Genomic DNA, 20684 nt, shown 5'->3' on the forward strand with positions numbered 1-20684 from the left:
AATATATGTAATCCACATATCTATGAAAGGACTCATATCTAGAATATATAAACAACCTTAAGAATCTGACAGTAAAAACAAAAAAAAAATCAAATAAACTAACTGGACCACTCATACGTTGCTGATGGAAATGTAAAGTGCTACAGCCATTCTGGCAAACATCAGTGATCTCTTACAAAGATAAGACGTGTCCCAGTGATGAATTGTGCTGCCCCAGTAAAAGTAGCCACTATGCCTATCTCCATTCTGAAGATGTATCACTTCCTGTTTCAGCCTCAAATCAGCCACAGTGGCAGAAGCCCACAAAGTCAGAGGTGAAATTTAATAATGACCACTGCCCATTCTCTTCACTTGTCCCAAGAGGCCATTGGAAATAGTCCAAAGACCCATTGAGGGAGATGGACAGTATTTCCCAGAAGTAAATACAGCTCAGCTTGTACTTTGGTACAACTAATCGACCTTACCACTTGCACAATCAGCTAGCAAAGGTTATGCAGCGTGTGAACGTGATCATGGCAGAATCACCAGGCCTCATCACCATCTGCCTTTTAGGATATCTACTCAGTGCTGAATGTACAGGTTTGTTTCCTTTTTAAAAATACATTGAGTATGCTTGCCTTTTAGATATAGAAATATCTGATGCTGTCTTCTTCACTAAATTTTGATTACATGATTTGACAGCAATATTGAAGAGTCTAGCAGCCAGCATGCAGGTTGGTAAGTACTGGTTCTTTGTTAGCTAGGTTTTCTTCTTCATTTTTAAAACTAAACAGATCAACAATGCTTATGATGCATTTATGTTTAACAAACACTGTTCAGTTTATGATTTGGTCATGTAATTCCTGTTAGAAAACATTCATTTCTTTGGTTTAAAAAAATCAAAAGTGGGAAAACAAAGAAATAGCAGAATACAGTGAAAAAATTAACCACATTATTTTTTGTTTGGGCTTACCACTTTGAAATCAAAATAGGAAATGAAAGCACAATGGTCTTATTTACACAAAAAGTCTGATTTTAAGATACATGACATTTCAAGGTTTTAGAAGTATGTAATGAGGTATGTCTCTAATTTTTTAAAATATATATCTTCAATTTAAAGTTTTAGTTAAAACATAAAGATTAACCTTTCATTAGCAAGCTGTTAGTTATCACCAAAACTTTTCGTGGATTAGGAAAAAATCATTTTGTCTCTATGTAAAACATCTTGGAGTTGATATTTGGGGAAACACAATACTCAGTTGAGTTCCCTAGGGGAGAAAAGCAAGTCTAAGAATTGACATGAAGAGTAGGAAGTTAGCTAATGCAACATATATCACTTTGTTTTTTCACAACTAGTGACTTTATATATTCCCCAGAGGAAGGCATATGGGGAAGAAATTATCCCATTTGGACAAACAGCATGTTCTCACAGGAAGCATTTATCACACTTACTTGTCAACCTTCTAGAATCAAATCTAGTAGCTGACAGTACCAAGATCAGGGGTGCCAACCCTAAGCACCCCCAGAAAGCTGACTGGCCCTGTGGTTCCCACTCCAGACATGATGTCAGCTGTGAAATCAGACTGAAATGCTGAAATAATGATTACAAAAATACAGAGGTTAAACTAGCAAAGTGAGTAAAGTCAAGGGATAAAGAAAATTTGTTGGAAAACTCACAAAGCAGGACATAAAGCAAGGTCATTAGACATATCTCATTAGTGTGACATCTGGGAAGACAAAGGATCCAAACCCTTTCTTCTATAGAAGTGGGGAGATGATCAAGGTAGAGGGCTTCTGCCTCCTTGAAGACTTCAGATGCTGGGGAAAGGATAGATAAGAATAAAGATGAACCAGGCTTTTGGAGCAAGGGAAATAATGACTAGAGATAAACCTGAAGGGAAGTTAAATATATGATCCCCAGACAATACTAAGGAGAAAGGCGATGTGATTCTGCAGCCATTGTAGCCAGAGATAATAAGCCCTTGAGGAGGGGGCCAGGGGAATTTTTCTAAGGATGGACAGTATTAATGCAGCACTCTCTTCTGCTATTAAAACTCTCATTGGCTTCTAAAAGGAGTTTCTGTGAGTGATTTGCTGAGATGTTGCATTTTTTCATGGCTGCTGCCTTTAGGTATTATTGCAACAGTTTGGAATTTTGAAATTAAAACAGTTCTTCAAAACCAGTTTAGTTTTGTAAAGTGTATGCATCAAAGATGTCCTTCATTCATTCAGACATTACTGAGTTACAACTACAGTGCCAGGTACTATGTCAGGGTATTAGGGGTATGGGGACAAACAAGACTCCCTCTTTGATCTAAAGCACCATGAGGCCAGGTGAGAAGTTTTAATATAATGTGATAAAATGTGCACCAGTTACCAAGGGATCATAGAGAAAAGAACATATTAAATGGGGACACACTTGGTAGAGAGAAAGTATTTTCATCTGGGTCTAAAAAGATGAGGTGTTCTCTCTCTTTAAATGTCTGACATAAGGGCATTTTATGCAAAGAGGATCACTCATGTGCAAAGACTCAGATTTGCAAGAACGTGAGGTATTTCAGGAGTTTTGTATGGTTCCATATGGAGTATGACAAGTGAGGCAGGTAAACTAGGCAGAGCTGGTCATCAGATAATGAAGGCGTTAACCTAAGGAGACTGGGCAATAAAATGCAATATGGAGGTACCAAAGTATAAACATAAGGAGTATGACTGATGGCCGATTTAGGATGCCCAGTCTGGCAACACTCTAATGAAATGATAGCTGGGGAGGGAGGCCATACCCAGACTAGGAGAGAGCAGTCTTGAGACTATTGCAATTATCTACGGGAGACACAAAGGCTGGAACCTGAATAGTACCTGTACAAAAAAAGGGGGGAGTTCAAATGATATTAAGGAAGTAGAAGTGGTATGACTTAACCATCTGGGTATGGGAGGAGAAATGGCTAGAGCCTTGGGCATTTTGTGTTTGATGTGATTATGGGCCACAGCATAACGTCTAGGAGAACTGGCTCGTTAGTCTGACTGCCAGAGTCTGAATCCTGATGTTTTAGGATTTTAGGTCTGATGTTTTAGTATGTTACCTTGGGCAAAGCCCTTAGCCTCTATGAATCTCAGTTTTCTTCATTTATAAAAATAAGATGATAGTGCCTATCTCGTGGGACTTTTGGGAGGATGAAGTGAGATAATGGATGCAAAGTTACTGAGCACAGTGTCCAACACAGCAGAAGCATTACATATACATCAGCTATTACTGGCTACATTATGATAATCGGTTAGGGAGTTAGAAAGATAATCTGAAATTCAGGAGACATATCTGACTATAGATGAGTATTTGGAACTCAGTGTTCTGTAAACAGTAGTTACAGCCACGTGTGTGGGCATCTAGAGAGTGAGCATGGATACTGTGATGCCTAGTACAGTGCCTGGCAGTAGTGGTTGTATGCTCAGTAAATTTTGTTAACAGGGTCAGGGCCGGACTAGGGTGTGGTAAGCAAGGCCTATAGGGCATAAATATACTTGTACACCCCGAGAAGTGAGGACCTCTTAAATATTGTGCCCTACGTGCCTTGTTTAGTTCACTCTTGTCCCAGCGCTGGCAAGTATGTATAAAGTGAAAAAGGAAAAAGCTGAGGCTGGAGCCTGGGAGAACCTTGGACTCCTCAGGGCCATGGAGAGGAACAGGAGTTAATCAATTCAAGTGCTGGATGGATAACAGGAGTTACAGCCAAGAGGGGAACTGGAATAGAGTGATTATTATAAAAAGAGTTTCCTAAAAAGGGAGAGATCAACAATTAGAAAATATTTAGAGCAGCCAGTAAATACATAAACTCAAAATTATTCTTTAGGTCATTTCGGATCGTGACAATAGTCATTTCATTATATAAATGTGATTAAGGAAGGAAAAGAGCTACACAAAAGTTATTAAAGAGCTAAAGAGAATGAAGAAATTTAAAATGGAAGAAAGTAGGGCCACCATGAAAGGAGTAGGGAGAAAAAGAGATAACCAGCATATTGTCTCACTGATCCTGTCAACACCTGTGAGGTAGATATTCTTATTATACTACTGTTAAACCTATTTTACATTTGACAAAGTTAAGGTTCAGAGCTTATGTGACTTGTCCAAGGTCACAGGTCTAGAGGAGGCAGATACTTGATTCAAACCTATTTCTGTCTGATCTGATTCTAAAGTCTGTTTTTTCACTCAACCTCACTGTACAGTCAGTTCTCCCTGTGAGTTCCATAGCCACAGATTCAACTAACTGCGGATCAAAAATATTCAAGAAAAAAACGGATGGCTGCATCCCTACTGAATGTGTACAGACTTTTTTATCTTTCATTATTCCCTAAACAATACAGCATAACAACTATTTACATAGCATTTACATTGTATTAGCTATTACGAGAAACCTAGAGATGATTTAAAGTATAAAGGAGGATGTGTTTAGATTATATGCAAATAATAAGCCATTTTTACATCAGAGATGTGAGCACCCACAGATCTTGATATTTGCAGGGGGTCTTGCCACCAATTTTCCATGGATACTGAGGAACAACTGTAAATGGATGCAGGTATGGATGCTATTTAGGAGTGTCCAGGGCCAAATAAATGAGTTGCTGAGCAGAGAGGTGGGTGGAGGCTGTGAGGCATCAATATGTGGTGGCATCCATCTGCAGTTCGGTGATTTTTTCCTTTATAGTCCTTGGCTGTCTGGGAAGAGAAGGATGAAGGCAGATGGCTGCTCAGATTTAGGGACTAGGATTGCAGGATAGGCACAGCATTGCAAAGAAGTGAAGGAAACTGAGAAATTTGGCAAATGAAGAGTTGAAGAGAGGCCTGGCATGGTGGCTCACACCTGTAATCCCAGCACTTTGAGAGGCCCAGGCGGGCAGATCACTTGAGGTCAGGAGTTTGACACCAGCCTGGCCAACATAGTGAAATGGTGAAACCCTGTCTCTACTGAAAATACAAAAATTAGCTGGGCATGGTGGCGGGCACCTGTAATCCCAGCTACTCGGGAGGCTGAGGCAGGAAAATAGCTTGAACCTGGGAGATGGAGGTTGCAGTGAGCTGAGATCGCACCGCTGCACTCCAGCCTGGGCGACAGAGCAAGACTCTGTCTCAAAAAAAAAAAAAAAAAAGTTGAAGAGAAAAAGTCTAGGCTGAATTCAAAGACAAAAAGTGAGCCCAAAAGGAACCTGAAGGGCAGGGAAAAGCAGGGATGTCAAGGGACTAGAATACTCCATAAAGTGAACAGCTGCAACGAAAATAAGGGAAGAAAGTTTAGTTCATCTCCGTTGCTTTCCTTTCCTTTTTACTTTCCTTTATCTTCCTTTTTGGAGTTAATCAGGAAGTAGTCCCAAATACCCCAGAAAGTTCATCTTATAAGCCCTTGGTCCTCTTGAGATGGTATCAGATATATTGCTAGACCCTTGAAGAAAGGAACAACTCCAGCAACTTCTTGAGTCCCTGTTATTAATCTTATACACACACATATATGTATATACATGAAAACACACAAACACGTGTGTGTGTATACAGCCATGCATTCCTTAACAATGGGGACATATTCTGAGAAATGTGTCATTAAGCAATTTCATCATTGTGCGAACATAATAGAGTGTACTTACCTAAACCTAAATGGTATAGCTTACTACATACCTAGGTTATATGTACGTGGCCTATTGCTCCTAGGCTCCTAGGATGCAAACCTGTACAGCATGTGACTGAACACTGTAGGCAACGGCAACAGTGGTATTTGTGGATCTAAACATAGAAAAGGCACAGTGAAAATACAGTATAATAGCCTTACAGGACCACTGTCATATAATGTCATCACTGACCAAATGTCATTATGCAACAAATGATTATCATATATATATGATATATATATATGTGTGTATATATACATGTATACATGTATATATATTTATGTCATTATGCAACAAATGATTATCATATATATGATATATGTGTATGTATATGTATACGTGTATATATACACGTATACATGTATATATACACATGTATACGTGTGTGTGTATATATATACACACACACACACACACACATATACATACACAGAGAGAGAGAAAGAGAAAGAGAGAGAGAGGAGAGAGGAAGGAGGGAGGGAAGGAGAAAGATAATTCAGATAGAGACATCAATCCTAAAGGGTTCAGGAGTGTCTCTACAGACTAGGTAGATGTAGCTTAAAAAAACCACACCCTGAATTCTAGAGAGATGTTCAGATCACTGCAATTCCTATAACACTTGCCAACCAACAGTGCTGTTGATCTGAAATTGCTTTTTCAAATTAATGCAGTGGTTTTTCTTTAACATCTAGTCACAGACATTGGGGTCACATTTGCAGCTGGACCATAATTAGGCTTCTGTTCTTCAGGAGACATTTGTTCAAAGTCATTTGGGCAACCATATTCTGAAAACAGCCCAGCCAGGGTGATGGATCACCTTGCAAGGATCCGCAATGAGCTATTTTCAAGTGATGACAAAGTGTGAAGTTAACTGCTCATTTGAGAACTTTCTTTTTCATCCAAAGTAAATTCAAATACGATTAGAAATCTGACCTTTTATTACTGGAACTCTCCTAAAAGTAAAATTGAATTTTAATTCCTAAATCTCCATGTGTATACAGTACTGTGGGAACATTACAGATTTTGGCTCCATGCCCTAAAGAGAAATTGGCTTTGGGATTATTTGTATTTAAAACAAAGTCTTTCTTAAGAGATGTAAAATTTTCATGATGTTTTCTTTTTTGCTAAAACTAAAGAATTATTCTTTTACATTTCAGTTTTTCTTGATCATGAAAATGCCAACAAAATTCTGAATCGGCCAAAGAGGTATAATTCAGGTAAATTGGAAGAGTTTGTTCAAGGGAACCTTGAGAGAGAATGTATGGAAGAAAAGTGTAATTTTGAAGAAGCACGAGAAGTTTTTGAAAACACTGAAAAAACAGTGAGTATTTCCACATAATACCCTTCAGATGCAGAGCATAGAAGAGAAAATCTTTAAAAAGACACTTCTCTTTAAAATTTTAAAGCATCCATATATATTTATGTATTATGTTATAAAAGATAGGGAATCAATACCAAAACACTTTAAATATTACCATTAATTTGTCTTCTTTTATTCTTTATAGACTGAATTTTGGAAGCAGTATGTTGGTAAGCAATTCATTTTATCCTCTAGCTAGTATATGAAACATTTGAGAATGATGTGGGTTTTTTCTCTGCATAAATAGACAATATATTAAACTTTGCCAAAGAACCCAGAAAGATCAGTCCAACCCTCTAACCCAAATTGAATGGTGATATACTACAGGGTTATGCCAGTGTGGGAACTATTGCTGGTAAATAAGTTTAATCCTCCCTAGGTCTTCACAAAGAACATTGTTCCACCCCAGGAAGGTGGAAGGAAGAGACTGAAACGATTGTGTCTTAGGACCTGATGAAAGTTTGCATTCCTCAGTAAAATCAGAGAATGCTGATGGACTTAAATGTTTATAGCTTCCAAGTCCTCCTCATTATCATGGCCTCCAAACCTCTCCATGATTGCCCTTCCCCACCCTCCCCATTACCCTTTTTGCCTCCTCTGCTACTTCTCTCCTCGCACACTGGGCTCCAGCCACCCTGATCTTCCTGCCACTTCTTGCACACTCTAGGAATGCTCCCACTTTAAAGGCTTTATCTGGCTGTTTCTCTTATCTGGCTGTTCCCAACTTCCTGTGGGCTGGCTCCCTCACCTCCTTCAGGTCTTTGCCCAAATGTTACCATCTTAATGAGGCCTACCTTCACCATCTATTAATACTTCAACCTGTCCCAGTAGCCTTACCACTCCAGACACCTGTACAGTACCCCACTCTATTTTTTAACAGAGCTTTTCACCATCTAATGTATCATATAATTTCTTATTCATACTATTTATCATTTATTTTTTCCTACTCCACTAAAATGCAAGTTTCATGTTGGCAGGGATATTCAATTGTTTTGTTTATTGATATATTCCTAGCACCTAGAACAGTATCTGGAAAAGAGGTACTCAGTAAATATTTATCAAATGAATTGACCAAAAGAAGGAAAACTCAAAACTTTAATAACAACTAATTTTAAAACTACAATAACTTAAAATTCAGCAGTAGGATTTTGAGGGAGGGTAAGTTTCAAAGATTGACTTACCTAGGACTGTCTGCATAAATAAAAAGAAATTAATCCAGATATCAAATTCACCAACTTCCATCAATTGGAAATTCAATTCTATTTCCTACAGTTTATGTTCTGGAGATACTACTGGACACTCTTTTACTCTGGTAACTCATAATTCCTCTACTTTTGTTTTTAAATCATGAGAGAAAAATAGTTGACTCTGTTACATTATTTTATCTAACTTTTCTTGATCTTAGAAATGAATACTACCATGCCAACTTCTACTGAGGTGCCCCCTAAAGTTAGTCCAAATAGGTCTTTGTAATCTCCATTCCGGCAGAATTTAGAACTTTGAATCACATGATTTATTTCTAAAAGTAAACCCACGACTATTTTGCCCACCAAAAAATTCCTGACAATTAAACTCCTACAATCCCTTCATTGCTCACTCCTCACCCCCAGGATCATATTTTAAAGTTGGTCCCTTGCCTTTTGGGCCACATAGGTACGCTGTTTGCTATACCACAGGTATAGCTATCTGGAAAACATGGAGGGCATTATTCTTTCACTACTGCTTCGTCAACCAAAAAATAGAACAACAAAAACAAGAACAAAAAAGAAACAAACTCCCTGCCTCTTTTCACTTGCAGTTGAGATTCCTAACCACTACAAAATTAGCCTATGTTTCTTCTCGCACATAGTAGAAACCCAGGCTTCTCACTGCTGTGTTATTCTGTACCATCAACTCACCACATAGAGAGCCTGGTTGAAGAAGAATGATTGTAGAACCACATTACTAGCATCCGTCAAGGACTTTCCAGTTTACAAAAGGCCTATCACATTTAACCCTCACACCATCCTTGTGACCAAAGCATTATTAACTCCATTTCACAGGAGAGTAAACTGAAGCTTAGGGAAGTTAAAAGAACTGCCAAAGGTCACCTAGTTGGGGAGTCATGAAGCCCGGAAGAGAAGCCAAATTCTCTACTGCTCAACCCCTTGCTTTCACTATTACACCTCATGGCCTTCAAATCTAAATGCAGTTACTCATTAAACAGGAACCTGGTAGTCTTAAACAGGAATCTCTCACTTGGTAAGGTCTTGTCTCTTGTTGTATTTGACCCCAACTGTCTATGGCTTTGCCTGAACCCAAAGTACACACAGACACGAACCCAAAGGAGAACCAAATGTGGGATAAAATGACACTCATTTTAGCGACATGTCTCGGCAAATGAGTTCCTGTGTAGCTGGCTGAAAGCCCAGACCCTTTCAGTAAAACATCCTGAATAATTCACATTTGTTGGTCTATAATATAAAGGGCAAATGTAGCTCATTTTTAGGCCAATTCTGAACATCAATAATAATCAACCAGAGATAACAGATTTTGTTTTCATAGAATTGGAACAAATTGGAGTATCTGTGCAAAAGCATATCAGATCTAGGGGCAAAGGGGACAAGGTCTAATTTTTACAGCAAGCAAATTTTCCAGGGAGGGACTATTTATGATAAAGGGATATTAGTCTCTTAGTCAACAGAACCTGGATACACACTTCCGACAGAGAAGAGGGAGAACAAGCAGGAATCTACACACCACATATCAAGGAGATTTGCTCTAAAATATGACTGATAATTAGAAATTTCTCAGTTTCCCCCTTTTCCCTCATTCTTTGATTCTTCTTGTTATCTTTATCTCTTACTCCTTTGTTTCTCATATATTGAGTCTTACAGATCAAGCTCCCATTTTTTTCTTCAGGGATATTTTTCTAGTTCAAAGTGCCTACCATCTCCCTTCTGGTTCTATTCATCATTCTCTCCCGCAGCTCCTTTAGAAGTGTGGATTAAGGCAGAGCACTAAGAAACCAGACTTAAAGGTTCCCTTCTCATTCTGACTTTTCTCCTTTTGCCTATTCCTTCCTCCTGTTTTCTTACCATCAGTGTCTTCAAAGACTTTCAAGTACACAGTAAATGTAGAAACTTCAAGAAAGGCAGAATGAAAACATAACCAATGCATACATAAATAAAGCACACTGTGGAATCTTTTTAAATTCTGTATGATATATCGAATGCTGTCTCTCACATTACCTAGACTATTTGAAATCTAATTTATAGAACATAGACTATCTTTAAGCAGTAACAGATGCTTCTGATACCTTTTCTATTGTCTTGAACTATTACTGCATATGATACATCAAAGTTAAGTGACAATACAAGAAAGCAGATTCATTTGCTCCATGCCTAGGCTGTCAGTTCCTAAAGTGGAAACACCATATATTATCTAGCTCAGTTTGCTCTACAAGACCTGCAATAGAGCCTTGTGTGACATAGAGATAATACTTGTTGAAGCAATTAAATTTGACTTGGAATTAACTCTGCCATCATTCTACAAGGAAAGATTGAAAATCCTCACCCTGTTCTGATATAGTACATTTCTATACAAAAACGTCCTGCTCCATCTTCCCTTGCATTGCATAAACTATGTACATGCCTTCCTCAGGGCACTTTCCTAGGACAGTGTCAGCCTAAGGATCTTTGTTTGGGTGGCTTTTAGAAACTCAGGAAGACAGGAGCATCATATGCCTATAGGCAGCTGGCTTCCAGGTCAGTAGTTTTGCTCTGACCCTAAAATCAGACTCCCATCCCAATGGGTATCTACAGGGGAGGACTGGGCATTCTAAGCAGTTTATGTGCCAATTCAATTTCTTAACCTATCTCAAAGATGGAGATCAGTGTGAGTCCAATCCATGTTTAAATGGTGGCAGTTGTAAGGATGACATTAATTCCTATGAATGTTGGTGTCCATTTGGATTTGAAGGAAAGAACTGTGAATTAGGTAAGTAACTATTTTTTGACTACTCATGGTTCAAAGTTTCCCTCTGAAACAAGTTGAAACTGGAAAATGCAATATTCGTGTATCATAATTTTTCTTAAAAACGTACTTTCAATGCTCATAAACATTTCATTTATAGTTATGGTTTTCAGGATATGAGTTGGAGAAGCTATATTAAAATCAATAACAATATTTGGTAACTAATATTAAGTGATAATGATGTTCTACTCACTTATTAATCCTTAATACAACCATATGTGGTTAGTGTTATCATTATCCCCATTCTATGTAGATGAGAAAACTGCAACTCTAACATCCAAAAATTACAGAGGCACAAATGGTTTAGACAGGACTTAAACTTCAGTGTGACCAAAACCCATGCTTCTAACTACTATATTTAAAACTCAGAGAAAACTGAACCCAGAAAATTGAAATCATGACTAAATTGCTATCAACGTAGGTAGTGAAAGTCAATTAAGTGCAGAACTGGAGTATGACTGGCCAATTATCCCATATATTAGGAATTCTCCACATGTACAAACCACTTCATATGCTAAATTTGCTGACAAAATTCAAAGCTCATTCCTGAATTTGACTATATTGATTACATCAAAAGTATTACATAACAACCTTAGAATCCTTGCGTACCTTTTCTTCTCAAAGCCTAGACTGTTTCATTTTTCGAGGTTTCAGTAATTGGAGCAGTAAACCCATGTCCTTTACCTACTTGTTTATCACCTCCAGATGCAATATTACGGGTACTGTGATTGTGAAATGCACACAGTGCTAATGAGGAATTCACTTTCTACTCTGACACTCCAGAAGAATAGAGATGCAACCCTAAGGAAGAATTTAACACCACAGGCTACATGACTAAGGATAAAGAGTAGAAAATTAGCAGGACTCTATTAAGGCATTATAGCAATCCACCTGACAGATGAAAAAGGCATGAAATGAAATGAAACGTAGCAGCTACACTTGTCCTATTGAGATAGGAAAAAAGTCGCCTGTAATGTTGTTCAGAAATCCTTTCAGTACTAAAAAGAAATTCATTGACCATCTTCCTTTGGGCTCAAAAATTTCTTAGAAGGTAAGAAAAGGAAAAGGTGACAGGGCAAAGACATCTGAAAAGAAAGAAAAGACTGAATGAACTTGCACACCTGGCTTGGACTCCCATTCCTTTAGGTTTCCATTGTGGGGACAAACTAATGCCTGGGTTACCGTTCTTGAGAGTGTGTTAATTGATTCAACATCTCTGAAGTGCTACTTTCATCTGAAAGGTTATAATTTGAAATTCAGATTTACCTGGATAAATTTGATCTTGCTATTGTGGAAACCTCTAGAAATCCTTGGAGTAGTTACTCATTATCAGCTTAAATAATATAACCGTTGGAGCTGAGAGAATGAGTAACTCAATTAGTCTCAGTTACAACTGAAGGGCACATTGTGGTAAACTATAATTGAAAACATAAATATCTTTACCTAGTTTAAAAATAAAGATGCTTTAAAAGGAGAAAGGGAATAACCCTGAGGAATGTAAATAGAAGCACAAACTTTTACAACAGAGTTTACTACATGTGTGGCTATGTTCCACACAGCAAAAATGCTAAGTCTACAACTGACACAACTTGGATACTCTCATGTTCCCACATTTTGGTTTGGTCAGGGCTGTGCAGTTGTACTGCAGCCACCACCACTCCTGGCCTCTAAGGTATATTGATCTGACCCACCAATCTGATCAAGTTTTAGAAAAATATTTTCAGCCCAGTTAGCTCACAAACAAAATGAGAATTCCCACAAATTGCTCTTTATCTCAGACAATAGAAGAAAGCAACAGCAAAAGCATAAACAAATTACCATTTCAGTTTGTTGCTTCCAGTTAAAGACTAATTTCAACAGCTACTAGATAGCAGAGTCTATGGGGCATCTCGGCCCCAAGTCTTTTGTCGTATGTGGTCTTGAAAAAAAGAAAGGAGATTTTCATCAATACGTTTTTTTTGTTATCTTTTTCCCTTGTTCATCAGGCCCTTCACTGCGAGAGAGAGGTGTAAACATTCAGGGCATGCTTTCTAGTTAAAGAATATTAATTGGCTATTGGGTCCCTTAGGTTAGAATAAAGACCTCTGTATGATGTTCCCAGCTGTACATCAAATCCAAATATCTCTCAGATAAATGAAGGTCTGTAAGAATTTGGTCATTCCTGTCTCTTCTAAAGAGTAACAGAGGCATTTTCTCAGAATAAAGCAGAATGGAAAGAAAAAAATCACAAGCATGTAAACACCTTTTTCAATTTTCCAGCATGTCACAGACACTGCTGTCTTATTTGCTACATATTTCTGAGGAGTGAAAAAAGGAACTATGTTGAGTTTAGCTGAAGCACAGCATATTTTGTGGTAAACTTGTTAAATAAAACATCTTTTGTCCAAGCTTTGGTTGTCATACCAGTGGATAGATCAGGAAATATAAAGGCAGAATAAAATACAGCAGAACATACTAACATTTGTAGTAGGCATGAAGGGAATTAGAAAGTGTTTGTGTTAACATGGAGGGAGAAAAACAGATGCTTTGAGATGTTCTTCAAAAGATATTCTAGGCACTGAGACCCCCTTCAGGACCAGAGAGAGTCCATACCCACCACAGTACCTGACATATAAATGCTCAGTAATTGATAAATGAGTCCCATTCTAACTGTTCCTTAGGCCCTGCTCTATGGAACTCTCCCCTGGAAATCCTTGTGCCATTATTTTATTTCTGGAATCTTCAGCCTTTTAGCTGAGGGCAAAAGATTGCTGATTAGGAAGCAATATTTCCCACCTCCTGCACAAAACAAGCCAAAGATCAACAGCAGCAGCAACATACTGGGCCCTAAAGGGCAATGACAAATGTGGATAATGATACAGAGTTCTGGTTACTTCTTAGCCAATGACACAGAATCACAATTGAGAAAACACAGAGTTTATTCATTCCCATTGTGCATGCCCTGGACAAACCGAGCTGCACCTTTCGTAATGTATCACAATCTCATATTGACGGAACACTTTCTACAGGTAATGTTTGATTTGGCTGAACACTTTAGCATTGCTTCGTAGCAACAAAATGATAGCTAGTAACAAAAAAAAAAGATCCAGGGATATTACCACTGTTAGTGAGGAGAAAGGCCTTTAAATTAATTAATTAATAGGACCAAGTGCTATCTTTTTGGATCATGCCCTTAGTGGATTATTGGTAGCAAAGGTTAAAGCTCAAGCTGGTTCCTTTGTCCCCCCTGCCAAGAGTTGATTTGCCTCCCTTTATTTCCTGAAGTATCAGTAAGGACTAAGAGCTAATTATTACAGTTGGCTATGCTACCACATATAAAATAGAGTTTAAAAGTTTAGATTCGTCACTCAAAAATTCATATTCTCCAAAACCATACAGTCACTCTGTTAGCCTGTGTTCCCCCAGAAAAAAAAAAGTCACAAGCTTATTTATTAACATGTGCAATCCCAGGGGGCAAGAGAAAAGAACTGAAGAGTGAGGCAGAAAGGAAAAGAAAGCCAATAAGAGGATGAGTTATCAAACTACTCGTATCTAACTGCAATTGCTTGCTTAACTTCCTGGGACTGTCTCCAATAAGTCAAATTGGTCTCAGGTTAGTCCACCTGAATGGGAAGAAGAGATGAAAGAACTTGTCAGTATCTGTCTCTCATTGGTTAGAAGTTCGACTTATGGGGAATTAACTCCCTCACATATCTTAGTTGGCTATGCTTGGGTACCGAGAGGGTCATATGGCATCCATGCCTCAGCATTAACAGGGAAGCTTCAAGGCAAAAGACACCTAGTGCAGCTGTGATCCAAGGCAATTCAAGGATACAACCATAGGAGGTCGGTTGAAATCCACCCAGAGCTAATCACCACCATGCTGGAAAAAGACACAGGTGAAGCTGAGCAGAATGAAGGTGGTGCATAGGAGGTATCTAATGCAGTCACTCATTTCAAACTTTCCATGTTATGATTGCACTAACCACTGAGGATTTCTATTGAAAGTGTTACTGTTGTCAAACATGTACATAAGGGGAAAGATGTCTTACATTGTTTATATTCCTGTGCTGCTCTAGAAACAGAAATAGGCTCAAGAGCAGAGCCTGTTTTTCTTAATTCAGCAGGTCTAAGCTAACGAGTCCTGAAACATGCTACTTCCTGTTATTGGTATTGCATAGGAGAAACAAAAGGAAAGCACAGTAATTAGAAAATACAAAACAAGATGGCAGGAATCAGCCAAATATATCAGGACACACAATTATTGTGAATTGGGGTTAAACTAATCTATTAATAATGACAACTTTCAGTTTGGAGTTAAAAATTTAATTGTATACTGTTAACAAAATTGATACCTAAACTAAAATTACACTGGGAGGCTAAAATGAAGGGATGTGAAAAGAACTATCAGGTAAAAACTAACAAAAAGAAACTAGCAAAGCAATGTTAATATCAGACAAAATAGAATCCAAGAGGAAAATCATTTCAAAAGACAAGAGATATTTTTTATTAATAAGGGGAATTGCATAGGAGAGTAAAGAAAATGTGGGCCACTGGAATGCTTAGTACTAATGACATACTGGTCTTTGGTCTTCAGTTACCGTACAGGACCCTATTTCATTCTCTTATGTTTGATATGTAACCACCTCAGCCAGCTTCAAGTTGCTTTTTGGCCCTAATGGACTTACTAACGCTATAATTTCTTTTTTAAAAAATGTTTTATTTTAGGTTTAGGGGTACATGTGAAGGTTACATAGATAAACATGTGTCACAGGGGTTTGTTGTACATATTATTACATGATGTAGATATTAAGCTCAGTACCCAACAGTGATCTTTTCTGCTCCTCTCCCTCATCCCACTCTCCCCTGTCAAGTAGACCCCAGTATCTGTTGTTTCCTTCTTTGTGTTTATAAGTTCTTATCACTTAGCTCTCACTTACAAGTGAGAACATGCAGTATTTGATTTTTGTTCCTATGCTAGTTTGCTAAGGATGATAGCCTCCAGCTCCATTCATATTCCCACAAAAGACATAATCTCGTTCTTTTCTATGGCTGCATAATATTCCACGGTATATATGAACCACATTTTCTTTATCCAGTCTGCCATTGATGGGCATTTAGGTTGATTCCATGTCTGCTATCCTAACACTGTAATTTCTAAAGACTTCCAGGTTTTACTTTTATAGGTAACCTGTTAAACAGTCTAGCTCGGGACGCCAAGCAATTTCTAGAATAACTAAGCAATAGAAATTACACTTCAATTCAGAAAGGCAGTATCTACATGAGATTATGGAATTGCTGTTGCTTTTTGTGTTCACTGAAAAAAAATTAGTAAAACTGTAACTTTCAGAAAAAATGCTTGTACATATAGAAAACCCAAAGCATCTAAACAATTAAAATAAATAAGTATAGAAAGGTTACTGGATACAGAGTGAACATACAAATATCAATTGCATGTCTATATACCAGCAATGATTCAAAAATGATTTTATAATAGCATTAAAAATTAGATGCTTAGTAATAAATGTGAGAAAGATGTGCAAGAACTCTACATAAAAAATTATGAGACACTATTGAGAAAAATTAAGGCAAACCTAAATAAATAAATGAATAGGCAATGTTCATCAATTAAAGGATACAATACAGTAAACATATCAAATATTTACTAATGGATTCAATGCAATACCAAAGTGCCCAGCAGGCTTTTTTTGGTGGGGGGAGGTCGGGCAGGATTCATAAGCTAATTCTAAAATGCATATGGAAATGCAAAGACCCAAGTATAGCCAAGACAGTTTTGAAGAAGAATAAACTTGTACTACTTACACTAATAGATGTCAAGACTTATTATCAAGTTACATTTATTAAGACAGTGTGGTACTGACACAAGGATAGACAAATAGATGAGTGAAACACAATAGAGTGCTCAGAAGCACACCTGTGCTTATATAGAGGCTTGATTTATGATAGAGGTGCCAGTGCAGTAGAGAAGGGAATTGTTGATGTTTTCAATAAAAAGTGATAGGTCAATTAGATATTCATATGGCATGAAGTATAAAACAATAACATTTTATATTCATAACTTGCAGAAAGTAAAAATTTCTTAAAATACAAAAAGTGATCACCATAAAAGAAAAGATTGATAAACTGGACTATATTAAAACTAAGAACTCCTGTTCAGCAAAAGACACTACTTTGACTGAAAAGACCAGTCACAGACTGAGACAAGATATCTGCAATACAGACACCTAATAACTGAACCCCATACAGTGATGGTGGGAATTTAAGTTCGTACAATCATTTTAGAAAATTGCTTGGCAGTATCTACTAGATCTGAACATCTGATCCAGTAATTTCACTCATAATTATAAGCCAGTAAAAAGGCATGTTTATGTCACCAAAAGATATATACAAGAATGTTCATTATACTATTATACGTAACAGCAAAAAACTGGAAACAAACCAAATATCCATTAACAGTAGAATGAATAAATAAAAGCTGTAATAGTAATACAATGGAATACTACACAGCAATGTATACTGCTACACAAAACATGGATTAATCTCATAGACAAAATGTTAAATGAAAGACGCAGACGAGTACATATTGTGAACTTCTGTTTATAGTTCAAGAGCTGGCAAGAACTGTTTACTGTGTTAGAAGTCCAGGTAATGGTAACCTATAAAAAGGAAAAAGGGTGGAATGATTGGGAGGGAGCATCTTCTGGGGTATTGATAATGTGCTATGTATTGGCCAGTTTAGTGTTTAAACAGGCTCATTTACTTTGTGAAAACTTATACTAAAATTTTGTGTATTTTTTGAATATATGTTATACATTAATAAATAGGGTTTTTAAACCTGTAGTCTACGATTTAGTGAAAGTAGAATATCCAAACAGTTAGTTTTAAACCAATCCATTATAGTGCTACCACCATTTTTATGCCTTATTGAGCAGTTTATTTTACCTTTCTTTCCACTCTTAGTTCAAGGCTCCAAAATTTCTCTCCCCCATACACGAGTCAATATTTCCATGTACTTTTTAGAAATGCGTGTTAAATTATGCTGTTACTGTCTATTTTGCTTCTTTTAGATGTAACATGTAACATTAAGAATGGCAGATGCAAGCAGTTTTGTAAAAATACTGCTGATAACAAGGTGGTTTGCTCCTGTACCGAGGGATATCGACTTGCAGAGAACCAGAAGTCCTGTGAACCAGCAGGTCATAATCCAAATAAGAGTTTTTAAAGAAAATCTGTATCTGAGCCTTCAACATTTTAACAAACCTATATAATTTTAATTCCTACTTGAATCTGCTTCCTTTTGAAATCATAGAAAAGATCAGTAGCTTGAATTAGACCAATTAATTTTCTAGATTGCATCATAATTTAAACTATGTAATCATCTACAACCTGAATTCTTTTCTGTGTCCAACTTGTCCAATTTGTTCTCTAACATTTATGTCACAAAGCAATTAATTTGTGTGATTTCTGCATATATATTTGTAATTCATCAAGTCAAATCAATGTAGTAATACTATATCATAAAATATACACAAATAATTGAGTGGATAGGCTTCTAGTACAAGGACGGTAAGTTTGAAGCATGATTCCATCTGGGCTGGCTAGTTTACTCTGAGAAAGTTATTTTTTATTGTTGGGTCTGAAGCTGAGTTTACACAATTGGTGTCAGAATGATTCCGGCAATGAACTGTTTTAAGTTCTGCTAGGCTGGTCAGCACAATCTATACGGCTGTGAACAAAGCAATGTTTCCCAGTCATATCAACCATGCCACCATTTTAACAGCTGATTAGTGTATTCAGAGCATCTCTACTCCATGTTCGTATGGCTCTTATCTAAAGATGAAAGCAGTAGACACTTTTATGTTTTAAAAAATTTAGGCTCTTCAGGGTCAATTATAGTTGATAAATGAGGGGCTTTTTTTGAAGCAAACTAGATATAATTTCTTTTGCATTTCTAAAGCCTAATATCTTATTAAATTGGTACATTAAATCGTGCACCATTTCTCTGTAACTGGTTCCAGTACCTATCTCAGCACTATACCAGGCAGAGGAAATTAAAGAAAGAACCAGTGCCGAGACCAGCTTGGTCGGGGAGACCCTAACCCAGTGGCACTAGAGGAATGAAAGACACGCACACAGAAATAGAGTATGGAGTGGGAAATCAGGGGTCTCACAGCCTTCAGAGCTACGAGCCCCGAACAGAGATTTACCCGCATATTTATTGACAGCAAGTTGGTCATAAGACTTACTAAAACTATTTCTTATGAGAAATAAAGGGATGGGTCTGGCTAGTTAACTGCAGCAGAAATGTGTCTTTAAGGCACAGATCACTCATGCTATTGTTTGTGGTTTAAGAACACCTTTCAGTAGTTTTCCGCCCTGGGTGGGCCAGGTGTTCCTTGCTGTCATTCTGGTAAACCTACAACCTTCCAGCGTGGGCGTCAAGGCCATCACGAGCATGTCACAGTGCTGCAGAGATTTTGTTTATGGCCAGTTTTGGGGCCAGTTTATGGCCAGATTTGGAGGCCTATTCCCGATAAACCAGAAGGCAGGAATATATATCCTGCAACTAAAATGAAGAATCTCTAAGGCTTCGGGGCCTGCCCACTTGTCCTTCTGCCTGGTTCTTCACATATGCTGTCTCAAAGCTAGTCTACCTTGAGAGGAGCATGAATATGTGTGTGGGTGTGTGTCTGTGTGTGTATTTTAACCTTAAAAACCTAACTTCCAGTATAGACAGATGGCATAGTAGCTAAACCCTTACAAGCTCTTCTATGCTATAAAAGAGAAACAGAATTGAGAACCACCTCCAACTATTAAGTGTTATATTTGAATATAGCCTTAGCTTTAGCAGAACAAGTAGGCCAAACTTAAAATAAGCTTTTCTGCCTTTTCAACGATAATGGTCCCTTTTCTGTAGCCATTGTTGATCGTGTACATTTATACATAAGTATTTTGAACTAATTTCCTGGTTTCTCAACCACTTGCTGTCTTCACGATACTTTGTCGCAGCTGGTTGCTATAGAAATGTCTGTTACAAGGAATGTGGCTTGAAGGAAAGTGAGAAATGAAAATGAAATCTGAAGTGACTTTGTTTGACTACAAATTCCCATTCTGGTAGTCCCCAGTGTATCAATACATTATTTTTCTTCAGAAAATAAACGAACCCAAGGAAAAATGGTGGGCAGGTCCTGGTGAATATGACTGTGATAATTATATTAGCAATCTCTTTGGCTAATATTTGAAACCCAGGTAATTGAATCACAATGATCTCTCCCCAGAAAATAACATAAAATGCACCTTGGAATCTAGAAGGCATTTTAGTCTGCAAAAGAAACCTTCCTAATGATAAGCAGCAGAAGTCCCATTTACCAAATTGGAAAGTTAAAGTTACAAAGCATCAATCATCAGACTTCCATTCAGGGATGGCAACTGGGAGTAAGACTTTTTAGTAAAGAAACTAAACAGAAAGTCATTAGACTCTATAAAAGTCTTACCAAATTTGATTCTGGAACACCTATTCTATTTCCGTAAAGATGATGAATTCCAGAGCCAAGTGTTCTTTTCACGAAGGATTTGAAAACTGTCCATGAAAATAATGTAATCAACCTTTTAGCTTGAGATTCTATTCACTGATTAGATTTTTTTAAATACTGATAGGCCTGCTTCTCAGAAGTGACAAGGA

At 37.5% G+C, this 20684-nt stretch overlaps 1 protein-coding gene across 2 annotated transcripts in view; it reads left to right on the top strand.

Moving 5' to 3' along the window:
* The first annotated feature begins 471 nt into the window (after positions 1–471).
* Positions 472–20684, top strand: part of F9 (coagulation factor IX) — a 31687-nt gene continuing 11474 nt past the window's right edge. Inside the window, exons 1-5 of one of the 2 annotated variants that reach the window (XM_025372837.1) lie at positions 472–579; positions 6786–6949; positions 7134–7158; positions 10853–10966; positions 18070–18198. In XM_025372837.1, coding sequence (XP_025228622.1) covers positions 492–579; positions 6786–6949; positions 7134–7158; positions 10853–10966; positions 18070–18198 — 520 coding nt within the window. In that variant the 5' untranslated portion in view covers positions 472–491. The remainder of the gene's footprint in view (positions 580–6785; positions 6950–7133; positions 7159–10852; positions 10967–18069; positions 18199–20684) is intronic. The other variant, XM_025372838.1, reaches the window with a different exon arrangement.

The sequence above is a fragment of the Theropithecus gelada genome, chromosome X, assembly GCF_003255815.1.
Source record: "Theropithecus gelada isolate Dixy chromosome X, Tgel_1.0, whole genome shotgun sequence".
In the NCBI taxonomy this organism is placed as follows: domain Eukaryota; kingdom Metazoa; phylum Chordata; class Mammalia; order Primates; family Cercopithecidae; genus Theropithecus; species Theropithecus gelada.